The 24289-nt window shown below is 36.6% G+C and overlaps 3 protein-coding genes across 7 annotated transcripts; 1 reads left to right on the top strand and 2 right to left on the bottom strand.

Moving 5' to 3' along the window:
• Nucleotides 1–297: 297 nt before the first annotated feature.
• On the top strand, nt 298–2207 carry smim22 (small integral membrane protein 22). The gene is made up of 4 exons (XM_082152289.1): nt 298–444; nt 1031–1176; nt 1255–1322; nt 1425–2207. The coding sequence occupies exons 2-4, from the start codon at nt 1050–1052 to the stop codon at nt 1470–1472; spliced, it is 243 nt and encodes an 80-aa protein (XP_082008415.1). The 5' UTR covers nt 298–444; nt 1031–1049; the 3' UTR covers nt 1473–2207.
• Nucleotides 2208–2337: 130 nt separating this feature from the next.
• Nucleotides 2338–9374, bottom strand: rogdi (rogdi atypical leucine zipper). Its single transcript, XM_082152204.1, has 11 exons — nt 9161–9374; nt 8451–8522; nt 8271–8353; nt 8092–8146; nt 7780–7860; nt 7606–7701; nt 7038–7136; nt 6847–6960; nt 6678–6727; nt 6391–6517; nt 2338–3391 (listed from the first exon to the last, which is right to left on the bottom strand). The coding sequence occupies exons 1-11, from the start codon at nt 9236–9238 to the stop codon at nt 3350–3352; spliced, it is 897 nt and encodes a 298-aa protein (XP_082008330.1). The 5' UTR covers nt 9239–9374; the 3' UTR covers nt 2338–3349.
• A 1047-nt stretch (nt 9375–10421) lies between these two features.
• glyr1 (glyoxylate reductase 1 homolog (Arabidopsis)) lies at nt 10422–22724 on the bottom strand. 5 transcript variants are annotated; one of them, XM_082163963.1, is made up of 16 exons: nt 22612–22724; nt 22103–22139; nt 21739–21818; nt 21494–21632; nt 19345–19455; nt 18922–19005; nt 18534–18587; nt 17079–17129; nt 16895–16968; nt 15008–15107; nt 14812–14922; nt 14619–14720; nt 14378–14540; nt 14112–14294; nt 12387–12511; nt 10422–11998 (listed from the first exon to the last, which is right to left on the bottom strand). In XM_082163963.1, exons 1-16 carry the CDS (start codon nt 22647–22649, stop codon nt 11924–11926), a joined length of 1527 nt encoding a protein of 508 aa, XP_082020089.1. In that variant the 5' UTR covers nt 22650–22724; the 3' UTR covers nt 10422–11923. The 5 variants fall into 5 exon arrangements, with proteins under 5 accessions (XP_082020089.1, XP_082020090.1, XP_082020091.1 ...); XM_082163964.1 differs by having other exon boundaries at nt 14112–14291; XM_082163965.1 differs by lacking the exon at nt 18534–18587.
• Nucleotides 22725–24289: the final 1565 nt, after the last annotated feature.

Raw genomic sequence — 24289 nt, 5'->3', positions numbered from 1 at the left:
TGCCATCTGAATTTTCTTCTAGAATAGTCATTTTTATCAAGCTTGTATATTTAAGTTCAATAATTTCACTTAAATGGCAATGCAAATGACCTATTAATTGTCATTTAAGTGAAATTACTTAACTTAAATATAATATATTATTTATTTGTATTAATGCTTAGAACATACATAATTCCAAGGGAATGCACGATAGAAAATGTCACACACACACACACACACACACACACACACGCACACACACACAATGTGCGTTTTAAGGGCTTTTGAGTTGCTGGAGGTAGAGTGGTGTATTGGTGTATTATTTTGGCTGCTAGATCCCTGTAGTTTTGTACAAGCATCGCACTTCCGCACAATCATTTCAGAGGCTGAACAGCCTTCATGAGCAGCACAGTGACAGACAGGTGTAGCGCCGCAACCCGGAAACACGACAGAGCAAAACAACAGGTGAGTGATCGAGAATCGTTCTAAAAGTTACACTAAGACGATTTATGAAAATGGAAATAAGATAATTAGGACGATTATAAATTATTTTAGATTATAAACGATTAATCTACCTGAGGTTAAAGTGCGATCTTTGGTTTTCATAATATTGGTAATTGTAAGATTAATTGCCTACTTTAAAAGCGAACGATCAAATATTTAAGGGTTAATAAAAGTGTTAAGCGAATGAATTTGAGCTCAATCTGTCGCTTTTAACTTTTTGTCGAGTAAACGTATGAATGAGTGAGTTAAACAATGGCGTGACTAGAAGCATGTCATTTTCTCTTTTAGTTTGTAAAGTCTTAATTCACAGTACACTCTTCTAAAGTTTAGAATATAGTTTATATTCTCGTTGTGGATAATCTCATTTCTTTTGTACGAAAGACTATAGAAAACAACTTCCTGTTTATTCAGGATGTCATTTGAGTAGCCTACATTTGTGTATTGAACAGGTTGGTTTAGTTTATGGGCATCTGGGTTTTATTTTCTTAGTTTCTGTTTTCAAAATATATGGCAACAGCATGTAATTAATATCGTTCCCTACATTTAGGAATCTTTGTACCGAAGTCATGGACAAGAATATTCAACAGGATTTTGAGAACCAGTTCAATGATGTGGTCTCAAGACTACAATCAAAGCAGATGTTTCAGTCAGATTGGGACATTGCCTCCTTTGCAGTTTTCTTCATCTTTATAGGCAAGTTAAATTAAGTAAAAAAATGTGCAATGATGATACATAATTAAGAATCATTAACACAATGTTACATTTTCATAGGCATGGTCCTCTTGCTGGTTCTTTTGGTGCTCATCCGCTGCTGTTGTTGCTGCTGCTGCGATCAGAAGGTCAGATTTCTACTGGTATAATCTCAGATTACGCATCTATAGATTCATGAAATAATACATGTCATGACAATTGTGGTAACAGCTACTGTTTCCACATTAAAGCCAAGAAGACAGAAGGTGGGCATCGACAATATGGGAATGGAGCCATGATTTTCCAGAAATGACGGGAACCACTACATTCAAATCACTCACAAAATAACAATTATGTGAACAGCTTTTTATATCACCTATGCCACCTAATCATTATTTATACTTGGAAAATGTAAATTTATAGAGGAAGAAAATATTTTAGGTAGATGCTTCCTTATAGGGGTGATAAAAGGCCAAACCTTTCCCAACTGTGTAGAAATGCTATTAATATTTACCCAGGACATCACATGACTGAAATTGCGTTTGTCCATTACAGATTCCTGATCCACTTTCTAGTTAAGCACATTATTGAAGCACTTTATAGCAACATTCCTGGATGAAATTAATGCAGGCCCTTAACAAACAGCCTTCATTGACATTTTCTTGTTTTTAAAGATCTTTTAATCTGAAACCTGGCTGTTACTGGTTATCCCAGATATCCCAGCCACTCAGCCAACACCTTGAGTTTAGTTTTTAGTGAATTTGTTTAGTCTTGAGTCTTGAGTTTTAAATCTGAAATGTAATCATTACAGAACTTACGGAAAATATAAAAAAATGAAAATGGTTTACCTTACTCCTAAAAGCTTTTAGAAGAGGCAAACAGATTAAGCAATGTTTTATTTATAACTAACCAGGAAAAATGAGTATGAATGTCTTGTGTAATTTTTTTTTTTTTTTTTTTTTTTTTTACAATGTACCACCTTATTATAAAATGCAGACTTTGTAAACCAAAAATAAATCCATTTAAAAGATTAATTTCAGTGAAATTCAATGGCATTGAGCAAATAAAATGTTAATTTGCCTGTATACTAAGTACTTTTAGACAATAGCATTGGTCAGTTAATTCAATCGAAATCATTTTTTGAGAACTGGGACAAGAGCAAGGTAGTGTTCATAAAGTATGTTTATTGCACAGAATATTCCATATTTAGTGTGAAATATACATTAAAATAGCTTAGGTTTTACTTAAGCAATATTCAAATTGTCATGCATGAAATGAAATAAAAATTAGGACTCAAATTAAGTGCATTTAACATGAAATAAATAGAAATGTGGCAATAAATAAACAAGGCTGACAGTAGAATAAATGAACTACCAACACAGATAAACCCTTTCTGTAACAATCACTAACCCTGAACATTATCAGATAAATATCGATCAACATAATCATAGAATGATGATTATAAGATATCCTCAGGAATGTGTGAAGTTTTAATGGAATATGAAGCCCTGACATCTTTCAACATTATCGGTCATAGTGTTAATATAATCATTCTACAGTTGAGTCACAGTGGCAAATATACTGTTGGTCATTTATGCACATTTATAAGCATATGATAATGGTCTCAATGCTTTTTACTTTGCTGCATTGATGATAGTCCCTGGTATTAGATGAATAATGTTCAAGTGTTAAACTTACAAGCCCCTGGATTAAAAGTAATAAACACAGGTCAAATTAGTTTGAAGGGATCTCTCAACAAATTAACTGGAATATTTTCACAGGCTTTGTGACAAATAAGAAGAAAAGCATTGTGTATTGTCTAAACCTAAACACATTAGATGAGGTAAGCTTCAATATAGGCAATATTACTGACGAATAGTCAACACTGACAATGACAAATACTGCATTAATACAAAAAACACATCACTAAATACCTTCATCTGAAGAGCCTGTTTTAAATGAATGCATTCAGTCCATAAACTACGCAAACTATCTCTGCTGCAGTACACATACTGAACAAGAAGCACACAAAATGAATACATCGGCCATATAGTAAATTCACAATAGATCTCATGGAACTCGTTCACAGAATATTTTTTGTTCCTAGTACATCCTAAAGCATAATAATTATATCATTTTTATTATCATTCACTCTAGAGTTTTGGTCAGATATAGCTTAAAACGGTCTGTAGTTCCAGAAACTAGAGAAGACCGAAATCTGCAAATAAAAGGAAAGAAATGAACATTAGATCATCTAAAGTATGGATTACAGCATTCCATTCAGATCTGCTCCCATTGTGTCAAAATGTTTGCTTTGCTTTTTGCACCGGTTGAGCATTATAATCAATCTATCAACTTCAATGGTGAATCACAGGCCAATCATTAACAACAACCGGTGAGTTTTAACTGGACAGAGCCATATTTAACTCTACTGTTCAAAGTTTTGGGTCAGCAAGATTTTTTTTAAAGCAATTAATACTGTTGTTCAGCAAGGATATATTAAACTGATCAAAAAGTTCAGTAAAATACTTATAATGTTACAAAAGATTTCCATTTATTATTCCATTTATTCAGTTGCACCATCACAGGAATACAATTACATTATATATAAAGCACACACAGTTGTAATCGAAATGATTCAACCCCCCTGAATAGAATCCCTCACAACAACACAAATCTGCAAACTAGGTGTTGTCTCAGGCCACATCCACACGAAGCCAGAGCTTTCCCTATCCGATATTTTTTTTCCCCGTTCAAAAAAAAAAATTCCGTAAACACGGCGGCGTCTCAAGAAATATCTGTGTACACACGAAACCACTGAAACCGACTCAAAACGATGTAGTATACATGCCAGACCAGTATGTGGCGCTGTAATTCTGCCACAGACATACACTAAAAACGGAGAAGAAGACTTGGAGCTCGCGCATAAACCTTGCGCACTGTATATGGCTGTATACAACAATAATATTAGGCACAGTAGCTTCTTTTTTTCTTTTTTCTTTTTTAATCAAGAACTTTGTTGAACAATATGAAAAACCATAAATGTAGTTGCTATGACTTAACGGTGTCTGACTAGTTGACACTTGGTGTGATGACATCATCGTTCCACAAAATATACGGATTGGCCGTACACACGAAAACGCAAGGGCGGCGTTTTCAGATTTATCCACCTTGGGACCCGGTTTAAAAAAAAATAGCGGTTTCAGTCTCCGAAAACGCCGGATCCGTGTGGACGAAACACCAATACGATAAAAAATGTATACGTATACACCGAAACGCGTCTCCGTGTGGACGGGCCCTCAAGCACACCTGATGCAACTAATCAAGGGCTTCATTAGTTGCACCAGGTGTGCTTGAGCTAGAACACATAAAATACCTGAACTGGCTAGGTTTGTTGAGAGTCACGTCTTCGATCATTTACACTCATGTGAACGAGCACCGATTTGCCTATGATTTCGGGCATTTGTCGGCGATCTCACAAAACCTGTCTGTCGTGAGCGAAAATCAGGCCTAAAATTGTTCAGTGTGAACTCGACATAAATCAAAAGAATGGTCCAAAAAGTTAAAGAGAAGATATCATCGCCTTTCACAAACAAGGAACAGGTTACAAAAATATAGGGAAGGACAACATTTTCCTAGAGACACTGTTGGAAGCATAGTTCGCAAGTTCAAAGTTAAAGGAAACGTGATTACGCTACCTGGACGGGGCAGAAAAAGCAAGCTATCAACGGCTGCAACCAGATTTCTCAGAAGGCAGGTTCAGAAAAAACCCTCAAGTGACTGCAAAAGACCTGCAGCAAGACTTCAACAGGCACTGAGGTTTCAGCTTGCACAGTAAGACGCATACTAAACGCATGCCAGAACTCCAAGACGTACACCACTACTGATCCAAAAGCACAAGAAAAGTCGGCTCCAATTTGCTCAAAATCATGTAAATAAGCCACAGAAGTTTTGGGATTCTTTTCTGTGAAACAAAACCGGAAACTTTTCGGCCCTATGGATCAGCGGTATGACTGGAGGAAGAAGAATGAAGCATATGCTGAAAAGATCACTGTCTACAGTTCAGCATGGTGATGCTCTGGGGCTGCTTTGGGAAACCTGCAGCGTGTGGAAGGCAAGATGGATTCATTGAAGTATCAAGAAATCCTAGTAGAAAACATCATGCCGTCGGTGAGGAAGCTGAACCTTGGTCGTCATTGGACCTTCCAACAGGAAAATTATCCCAAGCATCCATCAAATTCCACTAAGGCTTGGTTGCGGAAGAAGTCCTGGAAGATTCTACAGTGGCCATCACAGTCACCTGACTTGAACCCCATAGAAAATCTCTGGTGGGATTTGAAGAAGGCGGTTGCAGCAGCAAACCCATGAATATTACTGAACTGGAGGCCATTGCTCACGAGGAATGGGCTAAGATTCCTCAGAAATGCTGCCAGAAGCTGGTGTCTGGTTATTCATCTCGTTTGCAGCAGGTCATACAGCAATAGGGTGTTCTAGTAAGTACTAAAGATGCTTTCCACTGAAGGGGTTGAATCATTTTGAGACTGTGGAAGTCATTAAAAGTTGCATTTTAAGTTGAATTTGGGCTAACCACTTGAAACATCTGTTGTGTTGAGCTATTTCAATTACTTTTGTTTGATTTGTTCAGTGCAAACAGCTGAAAGTCTGTACATTTTGCCAATAAACCTTAAGTGCTGTATTTTAAATACACATTTTAAATTGTAATAATATTTCACAATATTACTGTATTACTGTTTTTACTGTGTTTTTCTGACCCCAAACTTTCAAATGCTTTTGAATGTTTGACTTTTATGTTCACTGGTATACTAAAACGAGTGCTTAAGAAATACCACCAGACACATTTCACTCAAAAACATGCTTGGTCATTTTTAACTATCCTAGTAATTCTATCAAAATTCTTAATCTTTAACAGTAATAGTAATAATAGCAAATGATAATATATCTATTAAAATTATTATTTGCTATTATTACCATTACTGTTAATCTTGATAGAATTACAAGGATCGTTAAAAATGTGATTACAATATCAGGGTAATTATCAACAATTATTCTTTTTGCAATAATCGTTCAGCCCCAATTCTAAACTGTGTCTCTTATAGCTATCTGATGTCATTCTGTTACCATGCGATGTTCTTAAGTTATGACAGTGACAGTGCAGGTGAGATTATATTTGTTCCCATATCAACAGGCCACACCCACCTTATCTTTGAGCTGCTGACAGAGCTGCAGGGAAATGGTGAAAAACACCAGTGTGTCATTCAGCCATGGCACTACACACTCCACCTTATGGATGTGGCTCACCTCGAACTTGGTGTTGTTGTGTTCGCTTGAGGAGAAAATAAAATAAGAGAAAATGGCGTAAAACCTTCATCAAACAGACTGTTTAAAAAGAGCAGAATGACACTGTTATGATTACAATTATGATACTGTATGAGACTGACTGCTGGTGTTGCAGCATGAAAACAGGAAATGTGATAAGCACTTACAACATTGCTCCTGGATTATGCACTACTGAACTTCCTGCTGATTTGAAGTTCTAACAGAAAACAAAATGATTATGCATTTTAAAACAGACATTCATGTTAAGCATGACTGTAAAAGACATGCAAACTAGTTGTTTTCATATTCAGTGCTTATTTTCAGATGGCTTGATACCTTAGTACTGTTAGGCTGCAGCACATGTAGTTGATACACGGTCAGACACAGTTTACTGAGATTGATATAGAAGTTCACCATCACATCCCCAGGCATCGGAGGTGTGAACATTTTCTAGAAAGAACAGGAGAAATGTTCATAACAGCACATGGAGCATCCACATTTAAATAGTTGAAGATCCACATACGAACCATCAGGCCACTGGCTGCGAGCTCAGGAAGAGTCATGCTGGCCGGGGTCGTGAGTCTGTTACGGGCTCGGGTCAACTGAAGCATTATCGCATCCATGAGCTGAAACACAAATGATGCCAAGTGCAGTCGTACTTCGCATACAATACCAGTGAAAATGTTAAGACTGTTTGTAAGGAAAGAATGTTCCTATTCCTGAATAACCTGTAGCGCACAAGGAGACCAGGGGCCGGATTCAAAAAATAAAATTCTTCTTAACTGCTATTTTCGTCTTTTTTAAACTTAAGAATAAAGTTACGAATATTTTGTTCTCTCAAAAAAAAAAAAATTTAGGCAGCGCCATATTTTTAGACAGGAATGAAAACATTCAACAGTCAAAGACAACAGTCTTTTCGATAAAAATTCAGTTGTGAGTTATAAAAATGATGTGATCTAGGTCTAGAACCTTTATTTAGTGCGTGCCATTGTAAAGACTGTAGATTTTTGTGAATCCGGTTCCTGGACAACAATAAGCTAAATTTAGTGACATGCAAATTCAACAGCTAGATGTTTTTACTGGTGAAAAACAAACCTTGTTGACTTCAGCCCCAGTTTTAAAGTGATAACTCTCATCACGGCTGCTTAGTAACTGCAAGGCCTGATTCACATGGTTTCGGGCGTCCTGGATCTGAGGAGAGGCAGAATGCGTTTTAACAGCTATTTTTATGAGAGAATAATATCAAACCAAGGGAGAAAGAAACATTACCTGCTGCAATTTCCACTGTTTATCATCTCGGAATGCAAAATGCATGACTTGACTGCTTTTAGCGACTTTGATATTAATATCCTGCAAAGAAAAAAAATTGCCCATTTTATATAATAACAATAACAATTGAGGTGAAATAATAAACTAAACTGCATTGCAAAGTGTCTTTGCAATTCCACTGGTTGACATCAAGTTGATCTTTTGATGAATTTAGACTCACACATTTTAAAAACTCCAATTAATATACCAGAATCAAAACAGAGCCATTTCGGCTGAAAGCTGATTTCATTTCCATGATGTTGTTAAACATACAGCCTGAGTCAGAGCTTCCCCTTGTACCGTCAAGACTCCTTTAACCTGGTCCATCCTAATGAAAAAAAAAAAAAAAAATCCTCAGATGTATACATTCCCATAAAACTGTATTCATACATTATTGTATTCTTGAAATCTAACATTAACCAAGCAGTGTGGACGCATTTAATGGATCTTACGTTGAGCTGCCCAGAATGAAGTTCTCTTGTTTCAGTTGTCCTTCCAGACCTGGTGATGGCATTGAAAAACGCCTTGAAGCCTCCTTTGGGGAAAATCACACAAACACTATTATTAATGCACTTTTTTTTTGCACAATAATACGGAAATGAATTTGTCGTAAGCTATTTGGCTGAAGATACCTTCAAAATGTCCTGCAGCTGTTTCAGCACCGCATGCACCTCTTCTTTCAGCAGCCAAGTAAATTCTTCCTCCTAGAAACACAACTTGCCTTAAAGACATAGCCATAAAGTCATGTTTTACTCACCCTCATTATGTATGACTTTCTTTCCTTTGTGGAACTCAAAAATAAAGATGTTAGGCAGAATGATGGAGACTAAAACCCTCAGTCATCCTTCACTTTCACTGCATCTTTTTTTTCTCTATACAGTGAAAGTCAATGGTGACTCAGGCTCCTATTCTGTCTAACATTTGTTTTAAGCAAAACAACAACATAAGGGTTGTAAACCATTTCTGAGCGAATTATCCCTTTAATTCTGTTGCAAAATCGTTCGCTATGTTGCATTGCTGGGAGATGATACAGTGGTCAGTAGCAGCACACCGACATCAATACATAAACTGAACAGAGCAATGATAAGGCAGAACAAATCACTGTTTCGATTGTTTAATCATTCACACTGGGATGCATTTAAACTTTGTCCCTGGAGCTACGCTGAAAAATTGCACCAACAATCTCAGTCTGCATCGTAAAGCAATATGCTCATATGCAACTGCAACGCACCTGAAATCTACAGCTGAATATATGGCTGTTCATAATAAAACCATAACGACTTCGCGTGTCTGTAAGTTAATGCATCTGGTCCATGTATTTAAACACAAATTAATCTCTCACCAGCACAGTCCTCTCTGCTTGACTCGCGGCGGTCATTTTCGCTAATTCAGACATAGAAGATAGCTCTGCTCCAAGCATTACAATTCAATAAAGCTGTCCAAAATCTGTTAAAAATGACCTGAGCAGTCAGCTATTTAGTGTGACGGGCTAGACGATCACACATAAACAATTAGGCTTTTGACACCGCCTCCTTTCTCCCAAACTTCCGGTTTGTGTAACTTTGAAATCTTCCGGCTTGGGGAGGATTGGTTGGAGCATGGGTTGGAGCCTGGATGATTTTCCATTTATTCAAAATCTTCTTGAATATTTATTTCTGTAAATTAAAAACAATAAATAATTACTATGTAACGTTAATGGCATTGCAGTAAAAAAAATTTCCCCACTTAGTTTTACTGCATTTTTGTGTAGTGATGATGATTCCAAATGGCGTGACAAAAATTGTTGTTCGTAACGTAATCCATTACATTACACATTTTAGTTAATATAATGACTAGTTTTTTATTAATTTTAGATTACTTCTGACCTTATTTATCACATTGAATTGAACAAGATAATCTTGTACCGTGTTGATATATAAATACAAAGAGAAAGAAAATATTCCATTTTTTGTTCCCAACAACATGAAGAAGTGCATTAAACACACGTCAGGTTTTCCCAAACTGGGGTTCGTGAAGAAACTGCATACATTTAAAATCTAAATAAACAATTATAATAAAAATGTGTTTGAAACACAAAAGCCTTCCAAAGACATGGTTAATATATGATTAAATGACTGAGTGATAATTCAAACATTAATGTGCTCGTCAGGAGTTGATTCGATATACAAGGTTGAGAAAACACTTCCTAAAAGTTAAATGATTTCTGTAAATCCAGTGGTCAAATGCTTTGTGGCCTCTCAATTTTCCATGTAATTATGGCCACATGACTATAGTGGCTGGCCTGTGTGCAATTTTACAAAACTAGAAGACTTTCTGAATGTATGTGTACTCTAAGCAATATTTAAATTGAAAACAAATGATTTACTGCCATTGTGTGAATAATATGTAATCAATAAAGCAACAAGTCTGATTAAAAGTATTTCAAATGTAACAATCTGATTAGGACTTATTTTTTGAAATCCAGATTACATGTAATGTTACTGCATGCATATATATATATATATATATATATATATATATATATATATATATATATATATATAAATATGGCATGTATTATTATTGTTAAAGAGTTATTCGTGAACAAAAAACAACATAATATGGACATGAAAGTTCGGTTTGTTTATTCAGAGGGTTCAGTTGACCACACAAACAAAAAAGAAAAGAAATTTCACATTTACATGAAATTATAAATAACTCCGATTATAACACCAATACCTTCCTTGCACAACTGGAATCAAGTTGTCAGTATGTCATTACCAACTGTGTTTAAGCCACAAAAATCAAACCATTTACAGTAAATAAACCCATTAGCTAAGACAAAAGAACAGCATACAATATTAAGACACCATGTTTAATAAATTCAGTAGAGTCAAACTGAAAGCATGTAATTCCATGTGTTCGAATAACCCAACCCTTTCATGGGGATATATACAACGTCTTAATCTTACAGAGTCCTTAGTAAATCACAAAATTCTCATCTATAATCAAGCATAATCAAAGTCTTTTTATTTTTTTGGCAGAACAACAATTTATAGAAAATTAATCACCCTGTATTTGTTTTGAGTTTTAAACAAAATACCAAAATGACCAAATTATACGCCACTGAATTATAACTTAAAATAAACTAATGCAGACATAATTTAGGGGTAAAATGCAGCAATATTTGAAACTGTTTTACATTTTTCTTTCTAATGAGTCATAACAGAAATTAAAATTTACAAGAAAATCAAAAGGCAACATATCAATTTGCCAGATGACTGGCTTGGACAGAATATGAGAAGCCCAATTTAAAAACGTTAAAGTAAAATAAAAATAAAACTTCAAATGTCAAAATTATTTTTTTCACAGCGCAGTTGAAGATCTGTGATACAAATCCGACCCTAAAGTAGTCAAGCTGGAAAACAAGTTGTTCCATTGGGGTCAAGACTCAATCTATTTTTAGGATTAACTAAATAATTTCAGGATCTTCTGAGTTACTGTTACACACCCAACTTAAAAAAAAAACACTGCATTTCTGATAAGGCAATAAAAACAAAAATCAATAACTAGTGAACAGGGGACCTCCAAAAACGAGAAAAAATTAAATAAAATGTACAGCCAAATTGCACCTGACATGATGATGATCTTTAGAGATAAAATAAATAAATACATCTATCTTATATGGGTATTAAGGCAATGCAGTGGCTTTTATCTTCGTCGTGCTCCTCAAGTCTGTTTGTGATCAGAACTTCATACTTTACAGATTTCTGAACATCGAAAATTACAACGAGGGAATTAATTTGTAAAGATATGAATGATAAATAAAAACCTAGCCTCTTCAAACAACACTGCATTGTATGCAGTAGCCTTAACAAAATGCGGATATAATACACTGCACAGTCTATCATAAAAATAATCATTCGCTGGGAGTTTAATAACCTCCCATTGAGTGTTACGTGCAGCAATATTACAGTCAGTGCAATGCTCAGATTAGGCTGCTAAAGAGATCCCATTATACATGGGAAAACATATCACTGGTGCCCAACAAAATTCATCAGCAGAGAAGAGAAAGACAGAGGAACAAAGAAGTAGGTGAGGTTTGTGGTCTAGGACATCTACAGGATTAGTGAATATAAGCTCTGTAGACTGCAGACATGTCATTGTCCGACTGGTCCAATGCTTTTGCTCTCTTGTACACCTGCAGAAGTATGAAACAATACATTACTTTAATGGAAGTATACGCAGAAATTGCATTTAGCCCTTGAGAAAACATTTACGGTTTTAATGTTACTGATTATTTACATATAAGCTGATAAAGGTCATTTTATGGTCGATATTGATAAATAGCAAAAATAAATACAATATTACTACTACACACCAAATAATATAAAAATAAACCACTAAAAATATATTCATTTGGAGATTAGCGAATGATTACATTTCAGCGTGTTGTTAAATTATTGGTGCTTTTCATATGAACGTTAGATTACAAAAGGCAATCGAATTGTAAAAATAGGGAAAATGAGCAGCACAATAAAATGTCCAATAAATTAATTCACAGATGACACTCCAAAATAAGGTCTTACCTCATTTGCAGCAGCCGCCATTGGTGTTGGATGATTTACCGAATCTCCCATTGAAATGGCTAATCTCAGATCTTTCTGAATATGTTTCAGGTAGTAATCAGGTTTGAAGTTGCCCTGCAAGATATCTGCAAAGAAACAATCAAATGATAAATTAATAAGGTCATTTTTTGTATTTTTTATTAGGGCTGTCATGATTCCTCAATTAAATTGGAGTACTCGAATTAAAAAAAATCCTCGATTGCAATTTACCCGTGTCGAGTAACCGCCAAAATACCAGAAGTGGAGCATTCTACAGACGAGAATCCATGAACCGCATTATTAGACCATTTTCAAAGGCTGCACGATGTATAAAAAACATTTAAAAACCATACTATAGCATAGTGCTATTGTGAATTCACAAAAGCTGGGACTTAATTAAATAAATATGCCCAGCAGGTTTATTATTCATTTACATGCGAGAAGATTACGTGTGTGTCAGAGCGGCTTCGTTCACAGTAAATGCTGCTCCACATCAACTGTTATCATTTACATGAGCATTTCTGCATATGCTGTGAGTTTAGGTTGCTTATAATGTTCATCTGGGAATGCAATGTGTGCCATTTCATCATCTTGTATAAACTTATACAAACACAGGAGAACATCTCAATAGTTTTCTAAAAATGCTAAATGTTCATCACGATTTCAAAATAAAAGTTTAAATCTTCGCTCTGAGTTTGCATGTTTAATGTCCACATATTCTTGTTCAAGAAATGACAGTGTTTAAAAGTGGAAATTACAATTATCTGCTGGGTAAAGTGCAACAACAACAATCACCCTGGTGCCCTCTGCAGGCATGTGTTATAATACATCATGTACATAAGATGATTGCTAATATGTATATTATGTATTTTAACAGTGTTGCTCTATAAAACAATATGATTACTTGCTTTTGATTCTTTATTTTAACCAATTATTATTGCCTCTACTATATATGTAGTTTAAGTCATTTTAAAGGCTTAGGTCTTTGCTTGGGTGTATTTTTATTACCTCAAATAAAAAATTATTACTTGATTTTTAAGATTTCAGAAGGCGTTTTTGCCTTTTTATGAGAGAGAGAGAGAGAGAGAGAGAGAGAGAGAGAGAGAGAGAGAGAGAGAGAGAGAGAGAGAGAGAGAGAGAGAGAGAGAGAGAGAGAGAGAGAGAGAGAGAGAGAGAGAGAGAGAGAGAGAGAGAGAGAGAGAGAGAGAGAGAGAGAGAGAGAGAGAGAGAAAAATAAAAAAATAAAAAAATCGGGAAAGGTCCACGAGCCGGGACTCAAACTCAGGTCGCCCGAAGCGCAATGAGGCTATCGGCGCCCACATGATTACTTGAGTTATCATCAAAATAATCGACTGATTATCAAAATAATCGTTAGTGACAGCATAATTTTAATAGTTCCAAAGGTTAAATTGTCATAGTGTTGCATCTAGATTCTAATAGTCTAAAAGTTTTGCAACGTTCCTCAATTTTTTCGCAATGGATGACTAAATAGCAGAGTTTGACAAAAGGTTACAATCTCCGAGCAGCACCGCGTTACAGAAAATGGTTAAAGGCAGGAGGGTTCAAAGGCAGCAACTTACAACTTATAACTACTATTAACTCTGTGACAACTACTATCATAAATGACTAGCATAAAGATCAACAAAATACTTCATTGTAATCACTTATGTTTAGTAGAATCTTTGAAACATTTACAAGCAAACCTACTCTGGCATTTCTGGTCCACAAACGTGCTTGCCATTTGCCCGTGGCAAAGAATATCCAAGAATGTTTGTTGTGACTGTCCTGTGGCCTGCGCCAAGGTCAATCCCTCTGCGATGGTTGCCATGAAACTGCCTTGAACCATGTTAAGGATCAGCATCATTCTTGCAGCATTTCCTGCTTCCCCTGCTTCGTTGGAGAGAACAAAGTTAATATCATCACATAACATCAATCTCATACAGCCACACGCCACAAACGAAAGGTGGCAGTACCTATGAAGAAAGACGTCTTCCCCATTGCCTGGAAGCAGCTGCTACAATCTTCATAAACACTACGGTCTCCTGCAGCAACAATGACCAGCATACCGTCATTGGAAAGTTGCTGGCTGCCCGAAACTGGGGCTTCTAGGAATCTGCCGCCTCTGGACGTAATGACCTACATATTAAAATGAACCTTAGTTACAGACTTCCTCCATTCATATCCCGACAGACTTGTCTGGATGATGTTGGTTACCTGTGAGAGCTCTGTGATGGTTTCTGGATCAACCGTGGACATCTCCACGTAACATTTGCCTGGTCTGATTCCCTGTAGGACTCCACTAGGCCCTAACACAAGCTGAACAGAAATAACACTGTATATGTAAACCAAAGAAAAGCAGCTTGACAGATTGAAAACAAAGAGAGCCATTTACAAAACATTGACCTACATCTCTGGCAGCTTTTGGGTCTGATACGCAGGAAAATGTGATGTCGCACATGGACACAACCTCTGCAGGCGTTCGTCCTAATCTGGCACCTTCTTGGATGAACAAATCACACTGCAGAATGAAAAACAAGTTGAAAAATCATTCAGACTTAGTGTAACTTCAGAAAGTGACTATATTTAAAACCCTCTGTTTGTACCTTTTCTGCAGTGCGATTCCAAACGGTCACAACATGCCCCATCTTCAACAAATTAGAAACCACACCACTTCCCATCAGTCCTAGTCCAAGGAACCCTATCCTGTTGTGAGAACAAATAAACTACATTACAAACATTATAGGTACTATCAGTATAACTATTTAGGTGAAGTTTAAATAGGAAATAAACTTAAATTTCAGATTCAGGCTACACAGTATTTTCTCTAAAATGAACCTGCTCATTAGAGTAATTTGTTTGTTAATCAAATTACACTGGTTGCGTAGAGCGTTTGTTTTTGCATGCAATCAAAACACGGCTCAGCAGAACACGGTGATATCAGCAGTACAGGAAGCTCTGTACAAACTGAAAACAGGTCTGGGGATTTTAAGAATGTAGAGTCACTGAAATGAAGATTGCGATCAGTGTTATTGTTAACAAAAACTATAAATAAAAAAATACAGAAATAAAGTATAAATATTGAAAGAAAAAATTTATTTAATTATTATTAAAAATGAGAAATATTGCCTTGAAACCTAACTGAAATAAGTAGAAGTTAAAGTATTAAAAATAAAAAGTTAAAACGAAAATTTTTAAATAAAATCTCATTCAAAATATTAATGAACACTATATTAGTGTATAAATATTAAAATAACAATAGCCGCATCAATTTCCATTACCCTGCAAATTGAAATTGCGAATTGAAAATATGCCCAATGAAAACACGTCAATTTCGCAAAAAAGTTTATACGCTCGCATGAGGTGGTTTTTCAGGGCAATCGAATAAGGAACACAGTTTTTTTTTTTCGCATTTACAGGTCACCTGGCGTACGTAAAAGTTGATAATTCTATAAAGAAGGCGCAGTATGTTTGGACAGAAGACAAGACAGTTCTTTGTTAAACTCATTAAAAGAAAAGAATTACGGGAATACTGGATTCTAAACAAAGAAATGCCACAATTTATCAAGACATTGAAGCAGATAGGAGGGAGAAACACCTCATATGTGCCGCTCCCAAGAATAAGGGGCTTTCCTTACCATTAATGTGTGGATAACACCAACGTCTCCTTCGATTAAAAATAATGGCCAGTGCAGTGGCTGGGATATACGTAAACCTAACAACATCCGTTGCCATGATTTTTGGAAAGACTAATCGCGAGGGGAAAAAAACCCCTAAATTCTTGTTGCAGAACATCAGTTAATCATAGGTGTGATTGGCAAAGGACAAAAAAGCAGGAAAATATACGGCGTTCAAGCATATACGGTGTGCAGCAAACAACGGCAAGCACACATGCAACATCTACGGAAGACCGTATTCTCGAACTGTTTCGACTTTATTCTCGACATGTTTTGACTTTAATCTCGAAATGCTAGATTTTCTTTTTACGGATTTCTTTCTTTTTTCGTTGCGGTTCAGGGCTTCCGTAGGCTATTCTGATCATGCTATGACATTTTCTCGTAGTGCAGCTGGCTCTAGAGGCAGTATTTTCTAACCATGTCGGGGGAGTTTTATGTAAGGGGTAGACTACAGAATTTATTGTACTTGTCAAAACGAAAATAGGAACTCCACTATGTCTCTCTTTACATTTATTTTGTCCCGTTGTCGGCTTCAGCTAAGAAAATAAATAATTCGCCCCACACGTCCAAAATTCTCAGCACACTTTAGATAACCTTCCGCAACAAGCGCAGGCACTTTGGTGGAGCTCTGCTTTGATTGAAGTTCCATCGTGACAAATGAATGGACTACTTGCGGAGTGACACGAAGACATGAATCAGAGGCACAAAAAACGTTGACGGCGGTGAGCGGTCATTGTGTTTACCAATACCCGAACCGTACTTTGCGCGCGACCTGCAAAAAAACAAAAACACTACTAAAATATGATTCTTTATTACCTTTTGTCTGTAGGAGTAATGCTGCCATTGATGGCTGTGCTGTCTGCTGCTTGAATAGATGTTGATCTTGTGTCCTTTTCAAAAATAAAACACAAAATTAGTACAATTACTAAGCAATTCTAGCCGGCTAATATATCAGGTTATTGAAGAAACCGCAAGCTGTGAATTTCTAGGCAGTGCTCACCTCCTCGATTATCTTTAAACGCTTGGTGATGGGCTCCATTGATGAAGCTGGCTGTAAGGAAAGGGGAGGGTTTTTTTGTAAATCAAAGTCAATTCAACATTCATTTCAGATTTTCTAGAAAGAGCAAAAAGTCTTGCACTCAAAGGATCCTAGATACAAATTAAGGTGAAAACACCAAGTAGATCCAGGGAAGGAAAACCAGGTGGAAACCCTTTGGCCCAACAGTCACAAATGATCTTAAGTGCATGTTATTTATTACTCTGCCAGCTTCCTGTAAGGATTGCACTTATATTATCCTCTGCTGTCATGTCACGCGGCTCATACTGCCATATCTGATGTGAGAGCCAGGAGCAAAGCCAGTGTTAGGAACTGAAAATCAAGTTATCATGCTCAGTTTCAGTTTAACTGAAACTTATACAGGGCAAGAAAACGGCTGACACAGCCTACATGAAAATTTTTTGAGAAAAGCCTCAGGCAATTAAGATCTCAGTGTCTCCTTTTTGGAGATATAAATTTAAGATCAATTTGTTCTGACTGTGGCGCCTGAAAGCAAAAGGGCAGAAGGACAAGCAAGAAAGAAATGTTCCTCTGAAGAGGAAGTGCCAAGAGGAAAGGAAGAGTCATTTCAACAGTTTGCTAGTATAACTGGCACATGAACAGCAGCACAAGAGTAACTTGGCCGGGCGTTTCTGCTGGCTGAAAGCTGTATTTATTTGAGCAAAAATAACACAAACAATAATATTGTGAAATGATTACAATTCAAAATTACTTATATATATATATATTTTTTTTTTTAAACGTAATTTATTCCTGTGATGCAAAGCTGAATTTTTAGCACCATTACTCCAGTTTCACATGATCCTTCAGAAATCATTATAATATGATGATTTTCTGCTCAAGAAACATTTCTTAATTTTTTAAGGATTCTTTAATGAATAGAAAGTTCAAAAGAACAGCATTTATTTGGAGTAGAAATCTGTGACATTCTAAATGTTTTACTGTAAATTCTGATCAATTTAATGTGTTCTTGCTAAATGAAAGCATTTAAAAAAAAAATAATCTTACTGACCCCAAATTGGAAGTGTAAATGTTTAGCCATGTAGAGTTCTGTAGTAAAATAAGTGTTCATTTTGGACCCTGACCACAGCCCAGACAAAGACCTTTTACACATGACTTCAAAACCATAGCCAAAAATAGGTTAAGAAGTACACGTCAGCTCATGATTAGAGGGTCAACCAATAAGCTCAACAACAACATACTCTGTTCTGATAAGTAACAAATTCAGTACAACTGCCATGCTGCAGATTTGGCCAAATAGCATCGCCAGAAGCAGTTTGGGGGAGGGAATTATTCAGAGATTATTAGAGCAGCCATTGTGTGCAATGTGCAAGAGACAGGGGTAAGGTTGCACTAACTAGAAAATCATTTAGCATCCCAGTAAAATTGTCTCCTTACCTTCTCAGACTGGCTGAGCAGAAAGTGATGGAAATGTGGGTCATCCTTTACTGGCTATAATGGAAGAGAGTTAAATTGGAAACTATTCTCCAGAGAGACTTACCGACCTGAGAGCTGTTTAATCTGCAACTAATTAAAGTGACATGGTGGAAGGTGCAACTATACAGTGAAGGAAAAAAATTTGGGTATTTTCACACCAGCTCAATTTAAGTGACTTAAAATACCCTTATTGGATGTGTTTATGCAGTTGCTATGAAAATTCACAGCTGTGACTGCACCTAACTCCATCAACCAACCGTGGATAAGTCTTACTGCTAACTAAAAAAAAAAGGGTATTTTATGTGAAGAACCCATAAAAGTGCAGAAACAAACTGTGAAAGTAACCTACACTGCTCTCCCATTTGAATCCTGATACTGTTCCAGCGACCAGCCGTTGTACAGAGGATGGCTCTGGGTCAGAATCAGTCTGTTCCTTAAGGGAAAGAGAGACACATTCACCTTGTGTACAGAATGGCTTTATCTCATGAAACAAAGCCCTAAAATAGCTGCATCTCTACCCAGTCAAAATTGACAAGGTGGATGCATTGGTCGCACTGCAAAAGATGACATCAGTCTCAATGAATGGGTGGGTCCCACTTGACAATTCCGATACCAAAACATACAATTGTAACCTGACTCCACAGCAGGTGCAACAGCAAATGGCCTTAGCAAAGGACTTTGGTGAAGCTGACCAAAAAAAAAAAAGTGTCAGGTTATGATCTAACCCTTGCCCTCCACAGTACCATTTAATGGTAAAGCATTATCTCCCAACCTTGTCCGACGAGCCACCCTTAAAGGCGTCTTCATCATCCTCTTCAATGATCTTCATTGGTTTAGCTGCTTTACGTCCTTTATCTGACTTGCTTTTGTCATCAGAGTGTGTCTGTAAAACAAAAAGTTTTATGCAACATGAGCAATTATTGCTGAAACACTTCTACTAGCTACAATTTCAAAGAACCTTTTTACACCTGGTACCAATGTACTCTGGGTGTCAATCATATAACAAGTGGACAACATTAAATAAAGGTTTAGGTTTGTGATCTGATCGCTCAGATTCGCAGGTAATCCTGGACAAAACAAATAATACAGTATGGTTAATAGTGGAACTTGACTAAACAAATGACAAACATTCTGTTCAAAACATCCTGTTTACAGTGAGATTTATATACTGTTAATTTTTATTTGAAAACAACAGCATACTGTCTCCGTGATATGCTTTTTAACAGTTACAAACTGGTGTTGCGAGTCGTGAATCTGATCCTCAATCTGCTCACAAGTGGTGACATTTAAAATGCACATTAATATCAGCTGTTAAAAAAGAAAAAAGTGAGTCTTGATGTCCTGTTACTAAGTGAAACCAGGCCCTTTAGAGTAACATTTTACCCAAAAATGAAAATGTACTCACTCTCATGTTGTTCGAAACCTGTATGACTTTCTTCTGTGGAACAGAAGTTATTCTCAAAAATGTTGGTAATGGTAACTAAACACTTTGTGCTCACTGACACCCATAATATGGACAAAAAAAAAAAGACATCTCTCGAAAGATCTAATTTTTCATTCCGCAGATGAAAGAAAGTCAAAGGTTTGGAACAACATGAGGGTGAGTAAATTATAATTTACATTTTTGAGCAAACTACCCCTTTAAAAACAAAAACAGCAGACCATGTGGTTCTTATAGGCCTTGTTGACACCTGGTATTAAGATGTGTTTATCAATCCTATCACAAGTGGGCGGTGCTAAATAAATTAGTCTAAAACGTTTTAAACTTGTCCACTTTTAACCAGATTGCTTTGGTAGTGTAGAGGCTCATGTGATAGAACGTGAATCAAACAGACTGCCTACTCGCCTGATACGTAATCATTGTGGGACGTGTTGAGAGAAAGCACACTAATTCAAATTTCACTGCATTTACCAAAACATGTTAATTACGGTTGAAATCGTAGCTGCTTTTTTATTATTTTCATCCTTTCCCGATCCTTGTAATCTGCATAACACGAGCCGTTCAGTCAATAGTAATCGTGTGCTCACGCGAAAGTGATGTACAGTGAGATGAAATAAGAGGGGAGCATCTTGAGGACATACGAACAATGGTCACATTTGAAATGCATTTAATACCAAATAGTATGCGTCTCACAGACCACTTGTGGGGGAATCACTGAAAACCAATCATAATACCAGGTGGAAACAGGTCTTTGCAGGCAGGGTAGTTGATTTGTTCCAGTAACAGTTTTTATTATGCTGGTTGAAAGTCTCTTCACATCCTGATAGCAATCACTAAGTGGTCTCTATATGTACTGATTTGCATCTCGTCTGTGGAAGGCATAGGACCATAAAATGTTCGTCCAATCATTGTATTCGGTCCGATACGATGCCCTACTTGCCTGTCAACGTATGTATTTTCATACCGCCGTGCACCCTCCTTGCGCAGACATCACACGTCACCAGCGCATTTCATGCTATGAGTTAGACAGACGTCAGTCACCGAGCAGCACTGCAACTGAGACAGCAGCCATAGTTCCTCCTGAACCAAAACAACGAGCTTATGCTGAGTTCACACCATAACTACTGTAATTTGGAAGAGACGGAAACCCGTGATGTTATACTCGGGAGTGGTTTGTGACTCAAATCTATGCGTTTCAATGGCAACACAATCAACGCCGAAATGAATTTGCAGTACAGGTCAGAGCTCTTTAAGTTGTTTATGTTCATTATTATTGTAATGTTATATGCTTTGAGACATTAGGTCATTTAACGCAGTCTCTCGTGACACTTTTGTTTGCTCCTTGCTGTGCGTGTTCATGTGTTTTGGAGGTGGTGTGGCTTTGTAGAGCGCTCTGAAGGGAGGGTGGGATCTTATGCTTTCAAAACAATCTCTCCAAAAAAATTACCTACCCTACCTTTAAATTTGTGAACATACTAACCTGATCTTTCCCCTTGGCCTTCTTTAGGTACTCCTCAACTGCATCAACAGCCTGTTGGAAGCGCTTGCCTTTGTTTATCTTGATCATCTCCTCTTTGTGGGGGTGGTACGGCTTCAGCTGCTCTACCTTAATCCAGGCGCTAAAATGGCAACGCATATCAAAAGTCAACATCTGCTTGGTTTGAACTCTCAAAACCTCTGCAAACAAGAGGAAGTGATGGCTATCATAAATTTTTTTTTACTCACTGATCTTCAGTCCCAAAGAATTTGACAAAGAAACATTTTTTGCCTCTTGGCTTTTTCAGATCCTTTGGAGGACTGACGACCTGAAAACACAATGGTTGGGGATTAGTAAATAAACATTATCCACAATAGTCTACTGATTCAGTAACTGTATCTCAAGCTGCCTACATAAAACATAATTCATTTACACATTTGAACGTTTAATTTGGAGCATTTTTGCTTTGGTTTGATTAATAGCAACCAAAAACTCTTTTAAGATAGCTAGGTTTTGAACACAGCCGGTTGGTTCGACCTCTATATGCATCATCCAATAGCTGACCACAGGAAAAACAAGTTCAACTCAATCGTTTACATGCACAGGTCTCACCTTTCCTGGCCAAGGTGGATAGCGTCCAAGCTTACCCCTGAAAATATATTGAGAGGAGAAATTAGTGTTTTAAATGACTGTGGCTCGATTGAGAGTTTTATTAAAAGAAAGCTATCGTGCCTCGAAACTAGCTAGCTAACGTTAGTGTATAGCGTAACCCGTTTCGATCCCATCAGCAAACAACCATCTTAACTGCACTTAAACTTGTATTATATTCCGTATTCATATAAAAACACAGTTAAAAGTAAGTTGAAACCCCCCTGTAGCGTTAAACACATTAAGATCAAGTGTTTTCCTCCCCAAAAGAGCATGGAAAGTAATCGTTAGCGTGCATGCTAAGCTCTCTCGGTGTTTCAGTGTTTGGCTTGACGACACATAAACTGGGCCATATGCTCGATTTTTAACAAAAAAATTGATTGCAGCCACGATAATTTGTCTTCCACGTGCTCGAAAAGGTATTCAACCTCGACGTGAAATTAAATTGTAAAAAGTTAAATTTGTTATCTCACCAAACCAGATCCCCGATCCTGAGATGCACGGTCGCCATCTTAAACTGTTAGTGAGAAACGTCGCACTGAATGCAGGGAATGAACACACCCACTACACCCATCACCCATCTAACGTTACCAGTACAAGCGACGCGACAAAGTAGGGCGCTCTCGTCTCATTAGTGTAGATGGGGATAGCTCTTTTAATTCATGTAACAGTTATCTCTAAACAGCTGGTCCTGGACATGAGAAGTTATACAAAGTTTAAAGTTCTCCAATGAGAATTCAGATAACCATCTTGAAGAGAAATATGAATTTACAACGGTAAGCTTTGAAAACGGAAACTGTTAAATTTGTTCCCAAGTCAAGTTTATTACATAAGTCAAAAATAGTTAAAACATTTTTTAATTGGTCCGTGTGTGGGTATTTATTTTTCTTCAAATCTTTAACTAAGAAAATAAAACTAGATTCATGTAAACCAATTAAAAGTTAAATTAAATATTTACATAAAACCCCCAACATAATCAAGATTTTTCCCAAATTTTTTTATTGAAGGCCAATTTTTGTAGAACACATTTGAGATGTAATGTGTGGTGAAAATCCATGTAAATATTACTTGTGAATATTTTTTTTATTTTGTCAAATTGCGGAAAAAGTGTGAAAATTACTAGCTATTTGTGTTTATTTAGGATAAAATGCTAGCTAAAAATTTACCATTAGGAAAACGGAGGCCATTTTTATCCAAACATTTCTATAAATGAAACTCCCAATGGCACTAAACACAAAACAATTTGAGAGGTCATGGAAATGGTACTGTGTTGTTATACTGGTTTACACAACAGTTTAACACAAACTTGCTCAGATTTAACTTTTTGCAGGTAAATTCAGACAATATCAGCTTTTGATAAAGCTCATGTGAAATTACAAAACTGCAGTTGTGGTCATAATCCACTTAAAGGTCAGATCATCAGTGTGAATGCTTAATTCATATTTAAGTCTACTTTACTGCAGATTATCAACTACCCTGGCTTATAAGACTCCCTGTGGTGAAAATCATGTTTTTAATGTTGTTTATATTGTCTATGTGGTGTTTTTAATATGCTTTAAAGGGGTGGTTGATTATGATTTCACTTTTATAACTTTAGTTAGTGTGTAATGTTGCTGTTTGAGCACAAACAACATATGCGGAGTTACAACGCTCAAAGTTCAAAGCAAAGGAAGATATTTGCTTTAAAAGAAAAACATTTTTAAGGACTACAACGAATGGCTGGTAGGGACAAAAAACATTCTTCCCGGGTTAGTGACATCACTAACCCTAAAATTTACATAAACCCCGCCCCCAGCTCCATGTTGAGAAGAGGAAGAGTTGTTGTAGTGCAGCACATTTGTGAGTCTGCTCAAGCAACACAAACGCAACTCTGTAGGCATCTTACAACAGTTCCCACACAAGCAATTTTATAGATTATCATGACAGAATATGCTAATTAAAGATAGTTAACTCCACATCAGCAACATACATTCATCAACTAACCATTCAGAAACATCCTGTTGCATTCTACATGTTGTCACTTCTTCTTGAGTCCCTCCATCATTGTCCGACTCCAGTTTAAACATTAAAGGCAGAACAGTTTCTGACATTTTAGTGCATGTCTGCGTGAGGTAATCGGAGCTGCTAACACACAGGAGCTCTTGAAGCTCC

This window comes from Leuciscus leuciscus, assembly GCF_965113295.1.
Source record: "Leuciscus leuciscus genome assembly, chromosome: 1".
NCBI lineage: Eukaryota > Metazoa > Chordata > Actinopteri > Cypriniformes > Leuciscidae > Leuciscus > Leuciscus leuciscus.
Note: the sequence above shows the minus strand (reverse complement) of the source record. Positions and strands in the feature narration are given on the sequence as shown.

Coding starts and splice junctions, on each gene's coding strand:
- rogdi (XM_082152204.1), bottom strand. CDS start 9,238: ATGCTTGGAGCAGAGCTATCTTCTATGTCTGAATTAGCGAAAATGACC. Junction 8,523..9,160: donor AAGCAGAGAGGACTGTGCTG/GTGAGAGATTAA, acceptor TTGTGTTTCTAG/GAGGAAGAATTTACTTGGCT. Junction 6,961..7,037: donor TCGCAGCCAGTGGCCTGATG/GTTCGTATGTGG, acceptor TGTTCTTTCTAG/AAAATGTTCACACCTCCGAT.
- glyr1 (XM_082163963.1), bottom strand. CDS start 22,649: ATGGCGACCGTGCATCTCAGGATCGGGGATCTGGTTTG. Junction 16,969..17,078: donor GTTTAAAGATAATCGAGGAG/GTGAGCACTGCC, acceptor ATTTTTGAAAAG/GACACAAGATCAACATCTAT. Junction 14,721..14,811: donor ACCCAAAAGCTGCCAGAGAT/GTAGGTCAATGT, acceptor ATTTCTGTTCAG/CTTGTGTTAGGGCCTAGTGG.
- smim22 (XM_082152289.1), top strand. CDS start 1,050: ATGGACAAGAATATTCAACAGGATTTTGAGAACCAGTTCAATGATGTG. Junction 1,177..1,254: donor AGTTTTCTTCATCTTTATAG/GCAAGTTAAATT, acceptor ACATTTTCATAG/GCATGGTCCTCTTGCTGGTT. Junction 1,323..1,424: donor GCTGCTGCTGCGATCAGAAG/GTCAGATTTCTA, acceptor TCCACATTAAAG/CCAAGAAGACAGAAGGTGGG.